Source organism: Gopherus flavomarginatus, chromosome 20 (genome assembly GCF_025201925.1).
Source record: "Gopherus flavomarginatus isolate rGopFla2 chromosome 20, rGopFla2.mat.asm, whole genome shotgun sequence".
In the NCBI taxonomy this organism is placed as follows: domain Eukaryota; kingdom Metazoa; phylum Chordata; order Testudines; family Testudinidae; genus Gopherus; species Gopherus flavomarginatus.
The window spans coordinates 6,698,974-6,722,722 of record NC_066636.1 but is presented as its reverse complement, the minus strand read 5'-3'; the positions used below and the strand labels follow the sequence as shown (position 1 = coordinate 6,722,722).

The 23,749-nt window shown below is 56.3% G+C and overlaps 1 protein-coding gene across 1 annotated transcript; it reads right to left on the bottom strand.

Annotated features, from left to right (window-relative positions):
- Window positions 1-10,040: 10,040 nt before the first annotated feature.
- On the bottom strand, window positions 10,041-19,000 carry SCN1B (sodium voltage-gated channel beta subunit 1). Its single transcript, XM_050929968.1, has 6 exons — window positions 17,686-19,000; window positions 16,347-16,513; window positions 14,651-14,891; window positions 13,449-13,590; window positions 12,083-12,192; window positions 10,041-11,512 (listed from the first exon to the last, which is right to left on the bottom strand). Exons 1-5 carry the CDS (start codon window positions 17,726-17,728, stop codon window positions 12,126-12,128), a joined length of 660 nt encoding a protein of 219 aa, XP_050785925.1. The 5' UTR covers window positions 17,729-19,000; the 3' UTR covers window positions 10,041-11,512; window positions 12,083-12,125.
- Between the last annotated feature and the right edge of the window lie 4,749 nt (window positions 19,001-23,749).

Below are 23,749 nucleotides of genomic sequence, written 5' to 3'. Positions count from 1 at the left end.
ATGAGCCTTAGCAGCTTCTCTGCTGATGTTTGTGCTAGTTCTGGGTGACCCAACAGCCAAATCGACATAAAACACTTTACTTTGGGCTGATGGGAGATTCGGCAGAGCAAATATAAGATCCCATTTGCTTTGTTCTTTGCAGAAGTGACTAATATAGGACTAACATAAGAATGAGTTGAAAAAAAGTCCATAATTAAGTACGAGCAGCAGCCAATGACAGAATTCCATGTTTTGGTCCAAAAATTCAAAGCCATTGATCCATCAGCACAATAAAATGTCTACCATACAGATACACATGGAACTTCCAAATTCCAAAGATGATGCTGAAAGCTTCTTGCTCTATTTAGTCACCGTTCTTCTCGACGATGAAGTATTAGAAATATGGGGGGAAAGGTTCCCACTCCATATGGAAATGTGGCACAAGCCAATTGCAGTGGTAGTGAGGCAAAGCGTGCACGAACTTCAGCTAATGTCAACCGTTTATCTGCTGCCTTATCTGGACACACATTCATTCAGAGAGAGAGAGAGAGAGAGAGAGAGACCTATTCTGGCAAGGTCTCCCCATGCAGACCCTGCCAGTTCTGCCGCACACTGCCTGGCAGGACTTTCTGAGACGCTGTCGCTCCGCTGCCTCGGGGCTGGAGCAGGGACTGGAGCTTCATCCTACTGGAGATGCTGATGCTGCCCCACTCTGCTCTGCAGTCCGAGCATACAGCTGCTATGAGGCTGGGGAACAACTGTCCACAGGGCAGCAGGGATTTGCCCAGCGAGAACTCGGGGCAAAAATCCCTGCAGGGAGCAGGTAAAAGAGGGTAGCAGAGGAAAGGAATAAGCCGTCCCCCCAACTCCAGCCTTTTATGGGCCAGGAACTTCCTTTCATCCAAACAGAGGAACTAGCACCTGCAGAAGGGAGCCGTGCTAAGTCTCTCATCATCGGAGATCAGAAAGCCCCATTCTGCCCCTCCCCTGCCCCCGGCCTGAGGGGTGCATGACTAGGCCAGATAGGCTGACCCCCACCCCCATGGAGTAGCAGTGACACCCAGTAGTCGGTCACGAGTGTGTTTCACATAGCGCAGCAGTGACACCCGGTGACCAATCCGGGTATTGTGCAGTTTCTCATTCACCTATAGTGACACCAGTTAGGTATTGCACAGAGTGCATCTCCTATGCAAAAACGAGTCCGGTGGCCCCTTAAAGACTAACAGATTTATTTGGGCATAAGCTTTCACAGGTTAAAAAAAATCCCTTCGTCAGATGCATGGAGTGAAAGTTATAGCTGCAGGCATTGTATATTATATTGTATGTGCATTCCTCGTGCAGCTGACGAAGTGGGGACTCACCCATGAACGCTTGTGCTCCAATACATCTGTTAGTCTGTAAGGTGCCACAGGACTCTGCTGCTTTTACAGATCCAGAGTAACAGGGCTCCCCGCTGATACGAGGCATGATACAATGACAGATGAAGAGAAGGGGGCACCTCACAACAGGGAAATCAGTGTTGACAGAGAGAATTCAAGGAGAGTGGATTTAGCCCATGCCTAATAATACGTGAGGCAAGGCCAGGAGCAGAAAACTGCTTCTGTGGTGAACCAGCAACTCTCTATTCAAGCCCAAATTAATGGCGTTAATTAATTTTAGTTACTCTCTTTATCTTTGAAGTCTGAAGGTTTTTGGTTCAAGAAAAATGACTTAAATCTGTTATAGAAAATCCAGGTAGATTGATGTGTTCTGGCTTTTGTCTGTTACCATTCCTGATGTTCGATTTGTGTCCATTTCTTCTTTTATGTAAGGACTGTCCGGTATGGCCAATGTGCATGGCAGAGGGGCGTTGCTGGCACATGATAGCATAGATCACATTAACATTACTAGATGTGCAGGTGGAGGAGTCCCTGATGGGGTGGCTGATGCCGTTTGGTCCCCTGATGGTGTCGCTAGAGTAGATATGGGGACAGAATAGGCAACGAGATTTGCTCAGGGATTGGTTCGTGGTTTGGTATTTCTATGGTATAGTATGTATTCCTTATGAGTTTCAAGTTGGGGGGGCTGTCTGTAAGCGAGAAGTGGCCTGCGTCCTAACGTCTTTGCGAGTAAAGGATCATTTTCTAAGCTAGGTTGTAGATCGTTGATAATGTGCTGGAGAGTTTTTAGGTGGGGGCTGTATGTGAAAACCAGTGCTGTTGTGTTAGTTTCCTCGTTGGGCCTGTCCTGTAGTAGGTCACTTCTGGTACCCGTCTCACTTTGTCAATCTGTTTCCTCACTTGCCCAGGTGGGTATTGTAGTTTTAAGAATGCTTGATGGAGATGTTGTAGGTATTTGTCTCTGTCTGAGGGATTGGAGCAAATACGGTTGTATCTTAGAGCTTGACTGTAGACAATGGATTGTAGTTTTCTCAGGAAGTCGATGATGTCTCGAAGACAACTGGGAGTGCTTGTAGCGTAGCGTCTGAGGAGAGAGTACAAATAGCCAGCTAATCCTCTTGTAGAAGTGCTAATGCCTGAGCTGGTGGGGCATCCAGGGTTTCCAGACATATGGAGCTTGGGTAGCAGATAGAGTACCCATGGTCGGGGCTTTAGGGTGTGTCCATGTAAATTTGTTCCCCTGCTGAGCAGATGCTCTACTCTTTGATACACCTCAATGGGATCAGAGGATAGTGGCCTGAAGACATGTTAGAAAGGTGCCTGGCAGCCTTCTGTTCATAATCCAACTTGTTCATTATGACTACAGTACCCCCTTTGATTATAATATTAGAGTTATTTCTGAGGCTGTGGGTGGCATTATGTTCTGTAGGGCTGAGGTTATGAGATGATGTTTGTTTACAATTTCAGCCTGCGCATGTCTGCGGAAGCACTCTACGTACGGTCCAGTCTGTCATTTCGACCGTCACGAGGAGTCCACGCAGAGTTCTTCTCGGAGTGTTGGTAGGAGGTTTCCTATGGGTCAGCGCACTGTTCAGTGGTGTGTGAAAAATATTCCTTGATTCGGAGGCGACGAAAGTAAGCTTCCAGACCACCACAAAACTGTACCATATTCGTGGGGATTGTGGCGCAGAAAGTGAGTCCCCAAAATAGCACATACTTTTCTGCCGGGTTGTGTGGTTAGAGAGTAACAAGATTACTTGTGAGTTGACGGTACCACTATTGTAAACCCCTGTCTTAGGGTTGTTTACAAATTTGTAGCGAAGTGAAGTGTGCAGAGTAAATAGCTTGTCTCATTGCTGTAAAGTCAAGCCCCGTGGACATTTGTGTGGAACGTTGGTTTTGTATGAGTCTTCAGTTTTGAAAGCTCATTCTTGATCTTCTCCTGTCTGCTTTACGGGATGCTGATCAGGTGGTTCCTCTGTTTCTTTGAATGTGTGTGCACAGTCTCTCACAATAGTCAGTGTGAAATGTTGATTGCAATGGATTTTTTTTACCATCAGTTCAGTTGATATGCTGTCCATCTGTTTGCACTTGGACTGGAAGATGATGTCTGCCTGTATATGTGAGAATTTTCCTTTCCGGTTGATGGAGTTCCACGCCATACTGCTAAATTTAGTGCCTTGCATCTTGTCAAGGATCAGGGGGTAGCCATGTTAGTCTGTAGCCACACAAACAACAAGGAGTCCAGTGGCACCTTAAAGACTAACAGATTTATTTGCGCATAAGCTTTCGTGGGTTAAAAAAAATGTCTTCTTCAGCTGAATACAGTGAAAGTTAGAGATGCAGGCATGAAGAGACGACTGGGGTAGCTGCAGCTCAACAAGCAACGGGGGGAAAAGGGTGGTGTTTAGCACCCACTGACAACCCTGCCAGTCATCACCTCCCCATCCATCCACAGCAACGTCTACCCACCACTAGCGGGCCACGAATCAGCACCTCCTCTTCTAGTCTGACCGCCTGTGCCTCAAAAATATCCTCTCGAGGTTCTAGGGCACTGAACACAGAGGCTGAATGAGACTATCTTATTGATTTTTGGTTGGAGATGCTAGATGCTCGAGAAGCATGGTGCCTATAGGTTGTCCAAGGATTCCTACTCTGGCCAGTGGGGCGGGAGAAAGCGCATGGTTGGTAGTGCCCACAGATGGTCATACAAAGAGGGCTTATCCTGGACACCGAGGCCTGACTGGATAGCAGTGCAGCAAATAAAAAGGGAGATGAAATCTCCAGAGCTGGTGGTGATCCCAAGGGTTGAAATGTGCTTGGTACCAGGTGTAACGGGTTTGATCACAGAAACTCCCTTGGGACTGTCACCTGATGGGCTGAGACTACCTCTGAGCTCATTTTCTCTGCCAGTTTGGGCCTCTAGAACCCTACTTTGTCAAGCTGGACATGCCCCTCTGCTCCAACATGGACCCAGATCTGAGCCAGGTGCCCCAAAGAAGCAGACAACTGAAAACGTCTTAGCAAGCCCGACGCCCACCTCTCAATGGTATCCAAACAAATCCGTTTTACTCTGTATAAAGCTTGTACAGATACACATTTTATAACACCGACAGAGAGGTATGCACAGCTCCCCAGGTATTAATTATTTACTCGGGGTTAAATAATAAGCAAAAGTAATGTTCTTTAATACAAAAGGTGGGATTTAATAGTAATAACAGACAGAACAAAGCAAATTACCAAGTAAAATGAAACAAAACACAAAAGTCTAACCCCATTACAATAATAAATAGATTAAAGATGAAATATCTGAGATGTTCCAATAAGCTTCTTTCACAGACTGGACTCCTTCCTAGTCTGGGTTCAGCAAAAACGCACACACCCCCGTAGTTACTGTCCTTTGTTCCAGTTTCTTTCAGGCACCTCTTGGAGGTGTAAACATCCCCTCTTAAAGTAGCTGGAGACAAACTGGAGCGGCAGAAACCCCTTTGTTCATCCGTGCAAAGTCACAGGAACAAGAGTGTGTAGCCAGCTGGGCACGTCATAGACTCATAGTATCATAGAACATCAAAATTGGAAGGGAACTCAGGAGGTCATCTAGTGCAATCCCCTGCTCAATGCAGGACTAATTCCCAACTAAATAATTTCAGCCAGGGCTTTGTCCAGCTTGATGTAAAAAACGTCTAAGGAAGGAGATTCCGCCACCTCCCTAGGGAACCCATTCCAGTGATTCACCACCCTCCTAGTGAAAAAGTTTTCCTAATATCCAAGCTAAACCTCCCCACTGCAACTTGAGATCAACCAGATAACCTTGTTCTGTCATCTGCTACCACTGAGAACAGTCTAGATCCATCCTCTTTGGAGCCCCCTTTCAGGTAGTTGAAAGCAGCTATCAAATCCCCCCTCATTCGTCTCTTTTGCAGACTAAACAATCCCAGTTCCCTCAGCCTCTCCTCAATCATTTTTGTTGCCCTCCATTGGACTCTTTCCAATTTTTCCACATCCTTGTTGTAGAGTGGGGCATAAAACTGGAGGTTGAGGGTGCACAGTCACCTGCCTACCAAGGTGCTAATGTGTAATGACTTGGAGAACTGGACGGATGGCACTCGGAGTGCCCTGGTTGTTACCCAGAGCCAGAGCCAGAGAGGGTCATGGGACCTCTCGGTGCGGGGGGGGGCAAAGCGCCGAGGGTAGGGCTCGACATGTCTGGGCTGGAGCCTCCGTCCCAAGTTGGGGAAACTGAGGCATCACCAGCCAGGGCTGTATCCTCACACCCAGCAGCTGAATTCCAAATGGAGCTGCAGGTGGCTCCCTACTTGGAGAAACTGAGGGCCCTGGTGGGCCACAGTGGTGCAGGGTCTCAGGGGGAGGACCGCGGGGAGCGGTTCTTGTGAGAGAACGGATTCCTGTACCGGGAATTGGCTGGTTCAGGGCAAACTGAACCTTGGAAAGGCAGGAGGCAGTTGGTGGTTCCCCAGAGGTACTGCCGCAGACTGTTGTACTTGGCCCATGATATCCCCCTGTCAGGGCATCTGGCGCCCCAGGAAAAGGCTGCTGCAGCAGCACTTTTACTGGCCTGGGGTCTTTGATGCTGTCCGACAGTATTGCAGGTCCTGTGACCCCTGCCAGAGGGTGGGGAAGGCCCAGGACAGGGGTAAAGCACCACTGAGACCTTTGCTCATCATAGAGGAGCCTTTTCAGAAGGTGGCTGTGGACATAGTGGGGCCCCTCAGCAGAGTGACCCAGGCAGGGAAGATCTACATCCTAGTGGTATTTCGCTACAGGTGATATTTTGCTACGCGTTACCTCGAGGCGGCGGCCTTGTTCTCTGTCGAGGCAGACACCGTGACCATCTTCAGCAGAGTGGGGTTGCCCAAGGAGGTTCTTACAGATCAGGGGTCGAACTTCATGTCAACCCTGCTCCAGTGCTTGTAGGAGAAGTGTGGGGTCCGACACACGTGCGCCTCAGCCTACCACTCTGCATTGTTACTTGTGCTGATGAGCTCTGCATGGTCACCTGTGCTGGTGAGCTCTCCACGCTGGCCAAACAGGAAATGAAATTCAAAAGTTCGCGGGGCTCTTCCTGTCTACCTGGCCAGTGCCTCCGAGTTCAGATTGCAGTCCAGAGCGGTCACAATGGTGCACTGTGGGATACTGTCCGGAGGCTAATACCGTTGATTTGCGGCCACACTAACGCTAATCCGATATGGTAATACCAATTTCAGCGCTACTCCTCTCGTCGGGGAGGAGTACAGAAACCGGTTTAAAGAGCCCTTTATATCGATATAAAGGGCCTTGTTGTGTGGACAGCTGCAGCGTTAAATTGGTTTGATGCTGCTAAAATCAGTTTAAACGCATAGTGTAGACCAGGCCTCAGTTCAAAGGGTTGGTCGAGAGATAAAATGGGACCCTAAAGAGGATGCTGAAAACCTTTATGGACCAGCATCCACAGGACTGGGACAAGTATTTACCCCACCTGCTGTTCGCATGTAGGGAAGTGCCCCAGGAATCCACAGAGTTCTCCCTTTTCGAGTTGCTGTACAGCAGGAAGGTGAGGGGACCCCTGGACTTGATGAGGGCCAAGTGGGAGGGAAAGGCCTCTCCCAACGGGGAATCAGTGGTACTGGCTTTCTGGGAAAAGCTCATGGAGCTCATGGGCTTAGCTAGGGAAAACGTAGCAAGGGCCCAAAGGAAGCAGAAGGTCTTGTATGACCGCTCAGCACGTGCTCGCTCCTATGCTATCGGGGACAAGGTCATGCTCCTCATCCCCGTGAGGACGAACAAGCTGCAAGCTGCCTGGGACGGCCCCTTCAAGGTCATCAGACAGCTGAAGAAGGTGAACTATGTAGTGGAACTGTCCAAACAGGCACAGCCACTGGGTGTACCATGTCAACGTGATGAAACCATACTGGGACAGGGAGCAGTTGGCGCTGGCTGTGTGTGGGCAGTGGCAGGAGAAGGGAGAGGATCCCCTGGTGGGACTCCTCCCTGAGACTGGGGCTGACCCCTTACTGAAATCGATTCCCCTCTCATACCACCTAACCCCTGCCCAGCAGCGGAGATCACAGAGGTGCTGCATTCATACTGGCAGTTGTTCTCCAACCGGCCTGGGCTCACTAACCTGGCTGTCCATCAGGTGGAGATGGGAACCAGCCCTCCCAGCAGGTGTTCCCCATTCATGGTCACTGGGAAAACAACCCAGAGCCTGGAGAGAGAGGCTGGAGATATGCTGGCTTTAGGGGTGATCCAGCCATCCGCCAGCCCCTGGGCTACGCTGGTGGTGCTGGTTCCCAAGAAGGACGGGTCGATTCAGTTCTGTGTGGACTATTGGAAGCTCAATGCCATCACCGTGTCCAGTGCCTACCCCATGCCTAGAACCGATGAGATCCTAGACAAGTTGAGGGGTGCCTGGTACCTCACTACCATGGATCGTACCAAAAGCTACTGGCAGGTGCCTTTGGACCTGGAGGCCAGGGTGAAGTCTGCCTGCACCACCCCAATAGGGCTCTTTGAGTTCCTGGTCCTGCCTTTCAGTTTCAAGGGGGCACCTGCCACCTTCCAGCTCCTGATGGATCAGTTGCTAAGGAGGATGGAGGACTTTGCTCTGGCGTATATTGACGATATCTGTGTCTTTAGCCAGACCTGGGAAGAACATGTGTCCCAGATGAAGAGGGTGCTGAGCCGCCTCCAGGATGCAGGACTGACCCTAAAAGATGAAAAGTGCAAGGTGGGGGTGGCAGAGGTTTCATACCTCCTGAGCCACAAGGTGGGAAGGGGGGCAGCCAACTGAAGCCAGAGCCGGCCAAGGTGGAGGCAATCCAGGATTGGCCAGCTCCCCAGAAGCAGGTCCAGGCTTTCACTGGGATGGCAGGGTACTACCAGAGGTTTGTGCCCCACTTTAGCTCCCTGGCTGCTCCCCTCATGGAGCTGTGTAGGAAGGGAAAGCCAGACAAGGTGGTCTGGACCGAGCAGTGCCAGAGGGCTCACTGTGCGCTGAAGGGGGCACTTATCCAGGGCCGGGTGCTGGTAATTCCGGATTTTAACAAACCCTTCCTGGTGTTCACCAACGCCTCAGACACGGGGCTGGGTGCAGTGCTGATTCAAACTGATACTCAGGGGAAGAGATACCCCATTGTGTACTTGAGCAAGAAGCTGCTGCCATGGGAGCAGCACTGTGTGGCCATAGAGAAGGAATGTCTGGCCGTGGTGTGGGCTGTCAAAAAGCTGCAGCCGTATCTATTTGGGCAGCGCTTCACAGTGTACACTGACCATTCACCCGACATGGCTGCACCAAATGAAAGGGGCTAAGGCCAAGCTGCTGAGATGGAGCCTGCTCCTCTAGGGGTATGACATGGAGGTGGTTCATATGAGGGGGAGTGCCAATGTTACAGCCGCTGCTTTGTCACGGGGCGGGGGCCCTGAACTTCCCCAGGTCACTGGCTAAGTGACCCTGCTCCATTCAGCCACAAAGAGGGGAGAGATTTGACAAAATGGGGGGGTTTCTTGTGTTTTCCAGTGGGTTGCATGCAGAGGGAGGGGGACTCAGTGTCCCCAGGTGTTACTGGTTTAATAAGGTGAGGGGAGAGGGAGTTTGTTACAGAGGACCGGAGAGGGAACTTGGGACCCTGGCCGAAGGCCTGGAGGATGGAGACCCCAGCAACTGGTGACGTGGTGACCTGGAGATGCAGCTCAGGAGTCACAGCTGGTTCTGGCCAGTGGGAGGACAATGGGCTGCAAAGAGAGGATCCTGGTGACCTGACCAGCCAGTTCCAGCCAGAGGGGGGCCAGAGGAGGGCTGAGAAGAGAGGAGACCCAGGTCTGCCTGTTTTATGACCCTGTTTACCTGGAGAGAAGACAATGGACAGAGATGGGGCTTGGGGCTGGGGATATCAGAGGCCCATCTGGGAAGCAGCGGGGCTCGGGGCTGGAGACGGGGAGCAAGCAGAGCCCACCTGGATGCAGGGGGGACTGGGATATGCTGTGTTGAGGGAGGCCAGGCTTGAGGCCCTGAGTTTCCTGTGCTGTGTTCAACTCTCAATAAAACCTCCTGTTTTATGCTGGCTGAGAGTCACTCTGGTCTAGAGTACAGGGTGGCATCAACCCCTTCGGGAGTGAGGAGGCCCGGGGGAGTCCAGAGCACATGGACTCCCTGAGGGGGCCCACGGTGAGAAACAGATTTGCTAAGGCTCAGGGAGGTGTGGCTCCAGGAGGTGGAGGGGCCTGACCCCAAGAGAGAGTGGATCCCCGAGAAGGGCTGTCTCATTAAAAGGGGCAGCCCCCAAGGACCACACGGGGCCATGAGTGGGCATGATCTGTGAGTCCGTGACAACTGGGTTTATACTCCAGTGAGGGTGAAAGGCTGGGGAGCTGGGAAATTGTCTGTCATCCGCCTGTCCTTGACTGGTTTAGGTAAAGCACTCAGGTAGCTAAGTTGGGTGTGTGGCACAACCTGCTGTCAAGTTGGGTGATAACAAGGCCTGGAGAGGCTGGCTGAATCTCTACAAAGCAGTGTGAGAGGCCTGCCCAGCTGGTGGGTTGGGGGGCACAGCAATTGCCACAGCACCCAGGCTGCACCCTGGGGGGTTGACAACCCATCACACCCATACCCCACCCCCACCTCTATTCCTCTCCATGCCCCAAGCCCCACCACCCCACCCCAGGAATCACACTGTGAGTGCAGGATGAAATCCAGTCTTTTTATTCCATGAACAGCCCCTACGGCACAGTGACAGGTGGGTCCTCAGGACCTGTCCAAGGGTCGGAGGAGGAGGGTCCAAGAGCCACTCAGCTGTATTCCCTGAAGAGCCCAGAGTGGCTGGGTTGGGGTGATGGGTCCCCTGGGCCAGGGGGACTGAGGCAGACATGACATTGGGGAGTGGGGTGGCATGGGAAGGATGCGGGGGATGGCTGGCAGGCACAGGAGATATGGCTGAATGGCATTGGGGGTTATGGCACTGGTGGGGCTGGATGGCATGGAAGGGTGGCTGGCATGGGAGGATATGGCACTGGGGGATATTGCATGGGGGGGCTGGATGGCATGGGGGTAGCTGGTATCTCTGGTGTCAGTGCATGGAGGGGAGGGAGGAGAGTCTGCTGCACCCCTTGGAAGGCTGAGGTCTAGCAAATCCCTCAGATTTCAGCCTCCTCACCCCGCCACTATGGGAGGAGTGTCTGAGTGCCAGGAACCTGGAGGAACCCTAGCCCAGCCCTGCCTGCCACGCCTTGGCCGTTGGGAGGGGATGGAGGGTGGGGGACCCAGGGGAGTCTGCTCTGGGAGTCTGTGAAGCAGCCCCCTGGGACAATGGGGTACATCCCATTTGTGAATGGAAACACGAGCTCCTTCAGTGAATGTGCCTGGGGTCCTGAAGGCAGCCATCGTGTATGCCTGGCTCAGCCTTGGGGTGGGGCCTCAGGACTCATTGGCAGCCCTCTTGGACATTTCCCCCATCTCCACAGTGCCTTGGTTGTGGCCAAGTTTTGAACCATTGGGCAGCCATCTTGGAGGCATCCCCCATCCTCTCATGTGGCTGGGACCATGGGATCCCAGTATGCGGGCGTCCTGGACACCGCTTCGAGTCTGTCTCAGGCCTAGAAACCCACTGGGCAGCCAGCCTGGAGGCCTCACCCAAGTCCCTGAGAGGCTGATGCTTTGCACTGGTAACCTGGGACCAGGCTGGACGCTGTTTGGGGTTCTGATGCCCTTCCCTCCCTGTGTCCCACGTCAGGCCCCCGCTCCTCAGAACCAGAACGTGCTGGCAATGAAGTCACCAAAACAACCTGAAGCGCGCGAAATGTGCAAACCAGAAAGCGTGAGTGCAGTGCCCAGAGGCGGGGGTGGGGGGTTGGAGCAGGCCAAGGCCAAGCTTTGCATTGCATGAGCAGTGGCCATGTTGCTTCCCCCATCATGCATTGTGGCAGGGGCAGCCTCGCTCACCATGAGGAGAAGGGAAGTGTCAAAAAGAGCAAGGTGCCCACTGCCCATCCCCCGTGGGCTGGAAGAGCAAGTGCTAGGATTCACAACAACATGCTTTGTTTGGAGCAACCCCAGGCGTGCAGGGTGTGTGGGGGAGCCAGCTGGGGGGCACTCTCTGGGGCGTGCCCCATCTTGAATCACTCCCCTCGTCCTTCATTTGTTCCTTGCTGTTACCTCAGGCCTGCAACAAACAATGTCACTCAAAACCAGGCCATCCTGACCACAGCACCTGCAACCAAAGGAGAACCTCACTGCTGCTAGCAGTAGCGGGCTGTTATTCTCTCTGGGGTCCGCCATGGGAGCAGGACGTGATGCTGTGTTACAACAAATTGTAGTTGAGATAGAGAAAGGAGTGGGGCCTAGTGGTTAGACCAGGAGCCAGGACTCCTGGGTGCTCTCCTGGCTCTGGGAGGGAAGAGGAGTGGTGTCTAGTGGTTAGAGCAGGGGAGGCTGGGAGCCAGGACTCCTGGGTGCTTTCCTGGCTCTGGGAGAGAAGCGAGGTCTAGTGGTTGGAGCAGGGGGGCTTGGGTTCTCTCCTGGCTCTGGCCCGCAGGACAGGGGCACAAAGCACAGCGCTATGGTGCATGCAGGGAGCGCTTGTGTCCCCGCCAAGAAAGGGAGGGGCCATGGGGCTGGCGGAGGCAGTTGGTGCTGGGGTGGCAGCAAGGCAGAATCTGATGGAAGGATGCAGGGTAGCACCAAATCCTGTGGGCCAGGGCGACCCCCAGGGCTCCCGCCCGTCTGGACTTACCCGCCACACGAGGTCCCCCAGGCTTGCGGATGGCCCCCAAGGACTATTCCGCCACCTGCACCCCGGCACAGTTCTCCTTGCTCTCTGATGTGATGGCCAGGTACTCGGAGCTGTGGAGAGACGGGGGTGAGGACAGCCTGCCACTCACTGCCTACTCTAGGGTTGCCAACTCTCTAATAGCACAAAAATGAACACCCTAGACCCACCCCTTCCTGAGGCCCTGCCCCCCCTCACTACATTCCCCCTTCCTCCATGGCTCACTCTCCCCTACCCTCACTCACTTTCACTGGGCTGGGGCAGGAGGTTGGGGTGCAGGAGGGGGTGAGGGCTCTGGGCTGGGGATGAGGGCTTCAGGGTGCAGGAGGGGCCTGTGGGTTGCAGCAGGGGGTTGGGGTGCAGGGAGGAGGAGGGCTCCATCTGGGGGTGCAGGCTCTGGGGTTGGGCCAGGGATGTTTGGAGTGTGTGTGTGGGGAGGGTCTTCAGAGTATTGGAGGGAGCTCTGGTTTGGGGCAGGGACTTGGGGAACAGGGGGATAAGGGCTCCATCTAAGGGCACGGGCTCTGAGGTGGAGCTGGGGATGAGGGGTTTGGAGTGCAGGAGGAGGCTCCAGGTTGGGGGGGCTCAGTGCTGGGGGTTGGGGTGTGGGCTTACCTCCTGTGGTTCCCAGTCAGCAGTGCAGCAGGGAGGCAAGGCAGGCTTCCTGCTTGTCCCGGCTTCGCGCTGTACCCCAGAAGCGGCCAGCAGGTCCAGTTTCTAGGCAGGGGGCGGCCAGGAGGCTCTGCGTGCTGCTCTCGCCTGCAGGCGCCACCCCACAGCTACCCTTGACCATGGGTCCTGGCCAATGGGAGTGCAGAAACAATCTGGGGGTGGGGGCAGCGCACAGAGCCCCATGGCCTCCCCGTCTAAGAGCTGGACCTGCTGGCTGCTTCCGGGATGCAGCGTGGAGCCAGGACAAGTAGAGATTAGCCTGCCTTAGCCCTGCAGCACTGGACTTTTAACAGCCCAGTCGGTGGTGCTGACCACAGCACCAGGCAAGGCAGGCTCCAGGCACCAGCCCAGCAAGCAGCTGCTTGGGGAGGCCAATAGTGATGGGTGAAGGACCAGCCGCTGAATTGCCGCCGAAGACTGAAGCGGTGGTGGTAGAGCTGCAGATTGTGATCGCGTTTTTCTTTTTGCTGCTTGGGACGGCAGTAACCCTGGATCTGGCCCTGGCGCCAAAGTCCCTTTTCAACCGGGTGTTCCAGTCGAAAACTGGACACCTGTTCACCTTAGCACAGCCAGCCTGTTCCCAGGCAGTCCCCACCTGGGTCCTGCCTACCCCAGCCCCCACCTGCTTCTCTGAGCCCCTCGAGCTCCCTGAACTCACGCATTCTCCTGTGCAGCTGCCTCCGTGGCTGCCGCAATCTTCTTATAGCAATAAATCATCTCAGCCACTAGCCAGATGGTGAGCACCACGATGAGCACATACATCATGATCTCTGACACGATGGACGCCATGTCCCGGTTCTCTGTGGGAGGGGAGAGGTTGAGACCTCCCCTACTCCCCACAGCCCCCTCCTCTGCCCCAGCACCGCACCTTGCTGGAGGAGCCAGCTCAGCACCCAGCACCTCGCAGGCCTGGCAGGGCCCTGGCCTGGTAGGCAGCCCCATCTCAGCACCCCGTCCAGGAACTCAAGCTCAGTCTGCAATGGGACAGGTTCCCCTGGCTCCTGGGGGTTGCCCCAAATCCTCCCACCTCTGTCTGTCAGAAACTGACTTCTCCCGACACCACCATGGCCGCCTGCCCAGTTCAGCCTCAATGTCCTTTAGCCCCTTAGCTGTTCCCTGCCCGGCCCCCCACTCCTGCTGAATTTATGGGGTGCACATGGAGCTTCCCAGCATGCACTGGGAAGTAACCAAGGCCAGCTCTTCCTGCCCATCGTGGGAGCTTGGCCTGAGTGTCCCGCAGCCCCCTGCACCAGCCCAGGTTGGACTGAAGTGAGGATGGGTGTACAGCCCCACTCTGTGTGGCTCTACCCCTGGTGTGTACCTCCACCCCCATGTGTGTGGCTCAAACCCCTTGTGCCCTCACTCCCTGTGGTTGTTGCCCTCTCCCCATGTGATTCAACTCCCCATGTACGTGCCTCCACTTCTGTGTACATGGTGCCACCCCATACCTGGTCTGTCCCACTTTCAGGGCGTGGGACCATGCCCCATGTGTGTAGCCCACTCCAGTGAGTGAGACCCCTCCCTCCATGTGGCTGCAGCCCACATGTGTATGGCCCCAGCCTTGTGTGTGGCTTTGCCCTGATGTCTCTGGCCCTGCCATCTGTAGGTAGCCCCACCCCTACGTGTTGACCTGCCCCCATTACTGTGACTTCCCTGTACCTGTGGCTCTGCCCCATGTACGTGGCACTAGGGTGACCAGAGGTCCTGATTTTATTGGGATAGTCCCGATATCCAGGGCTCTGTCTTATATAGGAACCTCTTACCCACCACCCTCTGGTCACCCTAAGTGGTACCACTCTGTATACATAGCTCCACCCCTGCCCATGGCCCCACCTCCTGCCTGCGGCCCCACCTACTCACCCTTGTCCACCACCTCAACATGGATGGTCTTGTTGATGACGATGTTGTAGACGTAGCCATTGAAGGTGAGGCTGCGGTCAACACGGCACAGGTACTCGCCCGCCTGCTCGTAGGTCACATTGGTCAGGAAGATGGACAGATCCTGCAGGTCCCGCGTGTTCTTGCTGCCGTTCCACACCACGAGATCCTGGAACCGCTCGTCCACCACCTCCAGCAGTGCGTCAGGGTCATAACGCAGGATCTGGGGGGAAGGAAGTCAGACGGATGGCCATGCACTGCAGGGGACACCTGTCCCAGACCACAGCCCCATGGGGCTCACCTGCCACAGATCACAGCCCCGTGGGGATTGTCCCAGACCAGACCCTCATGGGGTTGCCTGCCACAGACCACAGCCCAACAGGAGACGCCTGTTCCAGACCAGACCCCATGGAAGACATCTGTCCTGGACCAGAATCCCATGGGGGATGCCTGCCATGGACCAAAGCCCATGGGGGATGCCTGTCCCAGACCAGACCCCCATGGGGTCGCCTGCCACAGACCACAGCCCATAGGAGAAGCCTGCCACAGATCACAGCCAACGGGGAAAGCCTGTCCCAGAGCAGACCCCTACGGAAGACATCTGTCCTGGACCTGAATCCCATGGGGGACATCTGTTCCGGACCAGACCCCCATGGGCGACGCCTGTCATAGATCAGATTACCATGGGGTCACCTGCCACAGACCACAGACCCATGGGGGATGGCTGTCCCAGACCATAGACCCACCGGGGATGTCTGCCACAGACCAGAACCCCATGGAGGGTGGCAGTGGTGTGCTGGGGACAGCAGCCTCAGCAGCGTGGGTGAGGTGAGGTGCTGACGTGGACAGAGCAGGCCAGGGGCTGCAGGTCTCTGGTGAGTCTTCATGTAACTCGTCTTCCCAGCCTCGCAGGGCTGCTAGGACTCCGGCATTTCACAGGTAATCACCATTTGGGGCTCCCCATGCTGGGGTCAGCTGAGCACCTGGCGGGGAACATCTCAGGGAGCGGGATTGTGGGGGGGCTCTCTGAGGTTACCCTGCTGAGGGAGCTAGGAGAGTGGAAGCCAGGCTGAGACCCTTGTGTCCGTGAGCAGCTAGGGGGGCCATCCCCATGGAAAGTGATCTCTCACGGCCCCACGGAGAGTGAACCCACCCGGCCCCACAGCATCACAGGGAGTGACACCTCCCCCTATATTCAGTGAAGGGAGACATGAGGCAGGATGGATGTGGTATCTGTTTTTCATAGGAGGTTCTAACCTCCTGGGAAGAGGATGAGGTCTACTGGTTAGAGCCGGGGGGCTGGGAACCAGGTCTCCTGGGTTCTATCCTCAGCGCTGAGCAGGGAGTGAAGTCTAGGAGTTTGGGGGTGGGGAGGCGAAGCGTAGTGCGCCCCCAGCAGACAACTAGCTTTGTCTGGCTTCACCCAGCTCAGGGCAGCTGGTTAGTGACCTGGGCCTGTCTGGAACAGACCAATGCTGAGATGCAGCCACCTCTGAGGTGGAGGACAGCCGCTGCCTAACCACACATGGGGTTGGGCTGGGCAGTGAAGGAGGAGGCTGCATGCAAGGGAAGCCACAGGGAGGAGAAGGGGAAAGCCCTGGACAGGGACCTGATTCCCCCTCCTGTACCCCGTGCTTCCCACAGTGCAGTCCAGCCCCTGCAGCCAGCCCTCGCGCACCCTGGTGAAGGTCTCAGTGCCCTTCTCCCTGAAGTACCACTCCGTGTAGGCCTCTGCCGAGGTCTCGCTCCGCTTCTTGCAGGAAATGCAGAGGATCTTGAATGTCATCCCAAAAACGGCCTCGGTGTGGGAGTCCACCTCCACGCAGCCTGCCCAGCACGACGGCACTGAGTGGGGAGGGTGTTAAAGGGTCACACACAGCCCCATCCAGGCCCCACAGGAGCACCCCCAAGCTCCAGCCCCAGCCCCCCAATCTGCATCCCCAGAACTGATCTGCACCCCCAGAACCACCCCAGCAATCCACATCTGCACCCTCTCATCACCTGATCGACACTCCTTCCACCAGCACCCCCAGATCTGCACATTCAGTACCCCCAGAACCACCCCCAGCCCCCAGGCTCCCCCATATGCTCCCCGTTCCCCTCCAATCAGTTCTTGAGGGGCTGCACTGGTCCTGCTCGCTTGGGGAGCTGCAGGTCACTCTCCCAGCCGGAGAGGTGGGGATCAAGGCAAGGGCCTGGGAAAGCCACTGTTGGCTGGACAGAATCACATCTGCTCTGTGGGTGTCTGTCTGTCTGTGTCTGTGCAGCCCCCAGCATGCACCAGATAACCTTGGGGCAGTGCACCAGCAGAGCTGCGGGTTGGGAGTGAGGAGCACCAGCAGCAGCAAAGGTGAGGGTGGCACTCAGGGCTGGGCTAGCAGGGGACTGCAGGTCAGGAGTGAGAGGCACTGGCAGAGATGCAGGGAAACTCAGGACTGGGCTAGCAGGGGGCTGCAGGGTGGGAGTGAGGGGCACCAGCAGAACTGGGTGGGGGTGGAGCCCATGGCTGGGCTAGCAGGGGGCTGCGGGTTGGGAGTGAGCAGCATCGGAAGAGCTGGGGGGCCCAGGACTGAGCTATTTGTTCTGTTACTGCAGTTGGATTCTGATATCTAAACTTTCCTGGGTGGTTCCTGCCCTGGTCACTGGGTGTCACCCCAGGGCCTGTCAGGGATCATCCCCTGCGAGGGCAGGTTGCCCCGTCTCTCTGAATCATGGCTCTGGGCACTCCATTTCCCCCCATCTGTCTCTGTCTATCTGTCTGCCGACTCCATCTCCTCACCACTGGGCCTCAGAAACTGGCCATGTCTCTCCATACCTCAGGGCTAGTTCAGGGGCTGTGTCCTGCTCCAGGCTTTCCCTGAGGGGAGGGAATCTGTCCTGGGGTTGTGGGGGCAGTGTGGAGAGGGTTCAGGGAATCCCCACTGGGACAGGCCCTGCGCCCCCATCCCCCAGGGCCCAGGAGCCCCCTCTCTGGGCAGACCTCCGACCCCCATCTTCTGCCCCAGGTGTGCACTCACCAAGGATGAGGCAGAACAGGAGTGATGGGCCCAGCAGAGCCATGGTGGGGTCCCTGGGATTAGGGCCCCAGGCCAGCTGGGACAGCTCCTCAGTGGGGCTGGTGGTGTGGGTCCCCCTCTGCCCCTGCCTGCTGGCTCCGTGCTCAGCGGACAGACGATCCCTGACAGGAATCTTCCAGGACGGTATTTATAGCCAAGGGCTTGGTGCCCTGCAGTGCCCAGCCTGTGTCTTGGAATGTCCTGGCCGGATGCTCCCAGCTGGTCCTGGCCGGCCCGTTCCCCAGGCAGAGGCTAGCACAGCCTGGCTGCCCCTGCTGCCACGTGATGCCCCAGGTGGGTCCAGGACCCAGCACTGCTAGGATAGGGGCACCCCCACAGCCCAGGGCAGACAATAGGGATGGCCGGAGGAGCCATAAACAGGGGAGCAGGGGGTGCTGTCAGCAGACCTGGATCCCTTGTCCTCCACAGCAACCCCGTCCGGATGCAGCTCTCCTGGCCCACAGAGCAGAGTCCACAGCTCAGCTGCTGCCACCTGGATCCTGGCAGCCCATGGAATGAGTCAGGCTCACGAGGGACACGCTTGCTCTGCGTGGGACTGGTGCTGTCAGGACTGGATGCCTGGAGCCCTGGAGGGTGGGAAGGTCACCACAGTCCCAGCTTGTTCCTGTCCAGCTGCTGTCTCAGTGTCACTGCAGAGCTGCAAACTGGCCACTCAACAGATCCCCATTTGCTGCCCACACCCAGCCAGCTACCCAACAGTGATCAGGGCATGGTGCCCTGCCAGTGCCTCCCTTGGGGGGTAGAATCGCACCCACTTTGGGGATGCCCCAGGGATAACCTTGACACTCGCCACTGGACTTGGAGGTAGTGCTGGAGCCTATGTCCAGTAGGGAGGATGTAATGGAGCTGGTGCCCAGTTTGGAGGGGGCGATGGAGCTGGTGCCTGGTCCGGCAAGGAAGAGGTGATGCAGCTGGTGCCTGGTCCGATCAGGAGGGGGCAATGGAGCCAGTGCCTGGTTGGGTCGGGAGGGGGCGATACAGCCAGTGCCCAGTCGGGAGGGGGCGATGTAGACAGTGCCCAGTCTGGTCGGGAGGGGGCAATGCAGCTGGTGCCCGGTCAGAAGGGGGCGATGGAGCCGGTGCCCGGTCGGGTCGGGAGAGGGCGATGCAACCGGTGTCCAGTCGGGAGAGGGCGATGGAGCCAGTGCCCGGTCGGGTCGGGAGGGGGCGATGCAGCCGGTGCCCGGTCGGGAGAGGGCGATGGAGCCAGTGCCCGGTCGGGTCGGGAGGGGGCGATGCAGCCGGGGCCCGGTCGGGAGCGGGCGATGCAGCCGGGCCAGGTGCGGAAGGCGCGGCGGCCCTGCGGCTCGGCCCCTGCCCGGCGCACTGCAGAGGAGCCGGCTGGCTGCGGCGAGCAGCTGCGAATGAATCAAAGCGCCGGGCGCAGAGGGCGGGCGGGGACTTGATGCATTGCAGCATGCGCTGGCGGCAGGCCGGGGAGCATGGGGCTGGGGGCGGGACGCAGCGGCCGATCCCCGCCCACCCGGGACACACACAGGGACGGGGCGCGCCAGCGGCGGCACTGGGGCAGGGGCCAGAGCCCCGGACAGAGAGAGAGTCAGGAGGACAGATCCGGAGATCCCAGCTGTGCTTGTGCCCCTCACTCCCGATCTGCAGCCCCAGCTAGCCCAGCCCTGCTCTGCCGGTGCCCCTCACTCTCCACGTGCAACCCCCCCTGCTATCCCGCCCTGGATTCCCTACCCTCCCAGTCCCGCTGTGTCCATCACTCCCAACCCACAGCCCCGTTAGCCCAGCCCCAGGGTTCCCCGCCCAACTCTGCCTGTGCCCCTCCTTCCTGACCTGCAGCCCACTGCTAGCCCGGCCCCAGGTTTCCCACCCTGCAGCTTTGCCAGTGTCCCTCACTGCTGGTCCGGAGCCCCTGCTAGCCAAGCCCTGGGCTCTGCTGCGGGTGGCCACTCTGCTCTTTGCAGTGGGTCAGCCAGAGCAGGAGGAAGCTGCTGTGGTGCTGGCACTGTCTCTCCCCCGCCCCCAGTGCACCTGCCTCCATTTGTAGAGCTAATGTCAGCTGTGCAGGGATCCAACTGCTCCCATTTCTCCCTCCCCTCCCCGTAGGGTGACCAGCTGTCCTGATTTTATAGAGACAGTCCCGATATTTGGGACTTTTTTTCCTATATAGGCACCTATTACTCCCCACCCCCGTCCTGATTTTTCACACTTGCTATCTGGTCACCCTACCTCCAAGGCCCCCTGCCTAGTGGGGCCGGCTCCCTGTGCACTCAGCTCCCTCCCTCTCACCCTCCAAAGCTAGCAGAGCCTCAAGGGGCTGGGGCCTTTCCCCTCTCCGTGGTGCTGTCCCTGATCCAGCCTCAGGGCAAGGGGTTGACTGACTCGGGAGTGGGACTGGCAGAGCAGAGGTTGGAGGGAACATCCCATAAGGGATGGAAGGAGGGCTGTCTACACTAGCAACTGAAAAACAAAACTTTTGTCATTGAAGTGTTAACACCACCACCACCGGCAAAAAAAAGACAAAAGTTTTGCCCACCAAGGTTTATGTTGGCAGGAAAGCTGACAAACAGCAGCGACACTGCACAACTTTTAGCAGCACGGCTGTAGGGGCACAGCCAGGTCGCTAAAAGCAAGGTCTCAAGTGGGGTGAGGCCTCAGCTGGAGTAGTGGGTCTAGTTTTGGTCACCAATGTCTAGAAAGGACGTAGAGAAACTGGAAATGATCTGGAGGTGAGTGACAAAGATGATCAAAGGGATGGAATGCAAACCATCTGAGCAAAGGCTGCAGGAATTGGGTAGGTTGTTTGGAAAAGAGATTAAGGGGGACATAATAGCAGTCTTCAGATATTTGAAAGGCTGCCATAAAAATGATGAAGAAAAGTTGCTCTCTCTTGCCATGGAGGGCAGGACAAGAGGCAACAGGTTCAAACTACAGCAGAGCAGATTTCGATTAAATCTCAGGAGAAACTTCCTAATGGTAAGAACAGTAGGACAATGGACCGGACACCTAGGGAGGTTGTGGAATCTCCTTCACTGAAGGTTTTCAAAAGGAGGCTGGAGCCATTTGTCTGAGATGGTTTAGCCACATCAAATCCTGCACTTTGGCTGGGATTGGACCAGATCCCTGCAGTCCCTTCTAACCTGATGGGTCTGGGATTCTAAGGGCACCACTTGTCTCTGTCATAAACAGATAGCTAAGGGTTAATGTCTCTTTCACCTGAAAAAGTAACCTGAAGCACCTGACCAGAGGACTGATCAAGAAACAGGAGTTTTTTCAACTCTGGGTGGAGGGAAGTTTGTGTCTGAGTTCTTTGTCTTCTGCCTGTATGCTCTCTCGGATGAGGAGTGATTTCTATTTCCTGCTTTCTAATCTTCTGTTTCCCAGTTGTGAGTACAAAAGATCAGATAGGATTTATATGTTTTTTTTTTTTGTATTTACATGTCTATAGTTGCTGGAGTGCTTTGAATTGTATTCTTTTGAATAAGGCTGTTTATTCATATTTCTTTTAAGCAATTGACCCTGTATTTGTCACCTTAATACAGAGAGACCATTTGTATGTATTTTTCTTTCTTTTTTATATAAAGCTTTCTTTTAAGACCTGTTGGAGTTTCTCTTTAGTGAGGAACTCCAGGGAATTGGGTCTGCAGCTCACCAGGGAATTGGTGGGAGGAAGAAGTCAGGGGAAAACTTGTGTGTGTTAGATGTACTAGCCTGACTTTGCATTCACTCGGGGTGAGGGGGGAAGAGAGATTGACTCTCGGTAATTCTGTTCTCCAGGCTGGGAACGGGGAGGGTGGAATCCCTCTGTTTAGATTCACGGAGGTTGCTTCTGTGTATCTCTCCAGGAACACCTGGAGGGGGGAGGGGAGGGAAAAGGTTTATTTCTCTTTGTTGTGAGACTCAAGGGATTTGGGTCTTGGGGTCCCCAGGGAAGGTTTTTGGGGGGACCAGAGTGCCCCAAAACACTCTAATTTTTTGGGTGGTGGCAGCAGTACCAGGTCCAAGCTGGTAACTAAGCTTGGAGGTTTTCATGCTAACCCCCATATTTTGGACGCTAAGGTCCAAATCTGGGACTAGGTTATTGACAGTCTCTGCCCAGCTGCAGGACTGGCGCTAGGGGTTTTAGCGCCCTAGGCGCACGGCAATTTCGCTGCCCCGCACGCTGGTCCCGCGGCTCCGGTGGAGCTGCCGCAGTCGTGGCTGCAGACGGTCGGCTGCTCCGCAGCTCTGGTGGAGCTGCTGCAGTTATGCCTGCGGGAGGTCCACCAGAGCCGCACGAGCAGCTGACCATCCGCAGCCACGACTGCGGCAGCTCCACCAGAGCCGCCTGCCGCCCCCTCCAGCTAAAACGCCGCCCACCAATAATCCTGGCACCCTGGGCAATTGCCTAGGCCATCTAAATGGAAGCGCCGGCCCTGCCCAGCTGCCTCCGGGCTCGGGACCGACAGCCCCAGCTGCGGGCTGAGCCTGGGAGGCTGGGTGTGTGAGGTAGGTTCAGCACACTTCACTCAGCCCATCACAGGGGCTCAGTGGGGCTGCAGCCCAGTGATGAGGCTGGGAGACAAGTCTGGGGTATGGGGGAGGGACCCTGCCACAGGAGAGTCTGGGTCACTGTTACCACTGTCCCCCAATATTTTACAGCCCAACACTTCACCCTACTGCCTCTAAGCACAGCCCCTGCACTGCCCCATCCCATGTGGCCCCCATCCCTGCACTGCCCTGTTCCATGCCACCCCCAGCCCTGCACTGCCCCCAGCCCTGTACAGTATTTCCCCAGCACCCTGAGGATCATGCTGTGCTGCCCCCTGCAGGTGCCGCCTGGCCAAACAGCTCACTCTCTCAACAGCTGAAGGCAGCCTTGGCCCAGGAAATGCAAGTTACAGAAGCGGATGGGTGGGATTCCAGCTGCAGACTCCAGCCACCTTGACACGTGGGTTAGTTTCATCCTTAACCTTCAAGTATCAGACGGGGTAGTCAGGTTAGTCTGGATCTGTAAAAAGCAACATGTGTCCGACGAAGTGGGTATTCACCCATGAAAGCTTTTGCTCCAATACTTCTGTTAATCTATAAGATGCCACGGGACTCTTCATCCTTAACCTTGAGTCACCCCAGAGCCCAACCAGAGCTCAGGCACCCTCAGTGTGTGCATGCTGGGAGTAAGGGACACCAGCAGGTGGTACGGGGGGGCACAGTGTTGGGTTTGCAGGCAGCTGTGGGTCAGGACTGAGGGGCCCTGGCAGATCTTATGGGGTTGGCCCAGGGCTGGGAAGGCAGGGACTGTGTGTCAGGAGCTGAGGGCTAGGCTAGCAAGGGCTATGGGTCAGGAGTGAGGGGCACCACAGGGAAGGGTTGGGAGCCAAGTGCTGGGATAGTAGGGGACTGTAGGGCAGGAGTGAGGAGCCCCAGCAGATCTTGGGGGGAGTCCAGGGCTGGATTGGCAGGGGGCTGTGGGTCGGGAGTGAGGGGCATCGCAGGGCTGGGTGGGGAGCCCAGGTCTGGGATAGCAGGGGGCTGCGGATCAGTAGTGTGCAACATCAGCGTGGCTGGGTGGAGAGCCCAGGGCTGGGTTGGCAGGGGGCTGCAGGTCGGGAGTGAAGGGCATTGCAGGGCTGGGCTGGCAGGGGATGTGAGTCAGGAGTGAGGGACACTAGCAGGGCTGTGGGTGAGGATTGGGCCCGTGGCCAATGTCTAAGGACCGTGAGGGAGGGTCTCTGCTTGCTGCTAGGTTAGGCCAGATGCAGTGTCCTTGGGTGGGCTGCAGGAAGCTGCTGGGCCCATCTCTGTCCCCTGGCAGTTGGAGTGAAAGCACTGGCTGGGGGTGCTGGGCAGAGCAGAGCATGGACACAGGGTCAGAAGCACTGGCTGGGGGGGACAGAGGAGAGCGCTGGCAGGTGGGGCCCTGGGAAGAGCAGGGGTGCAGGGGGTTGATGGGGGTAGGCACAGAGGCTGTGGGGCAGAGGGGGCGCGCTGGGCAGAGCAGGGTGTCGATGCACTGGCTGGGGGGAATGGAGGGGTGCGCTGATGGGGGGAGTGTGGG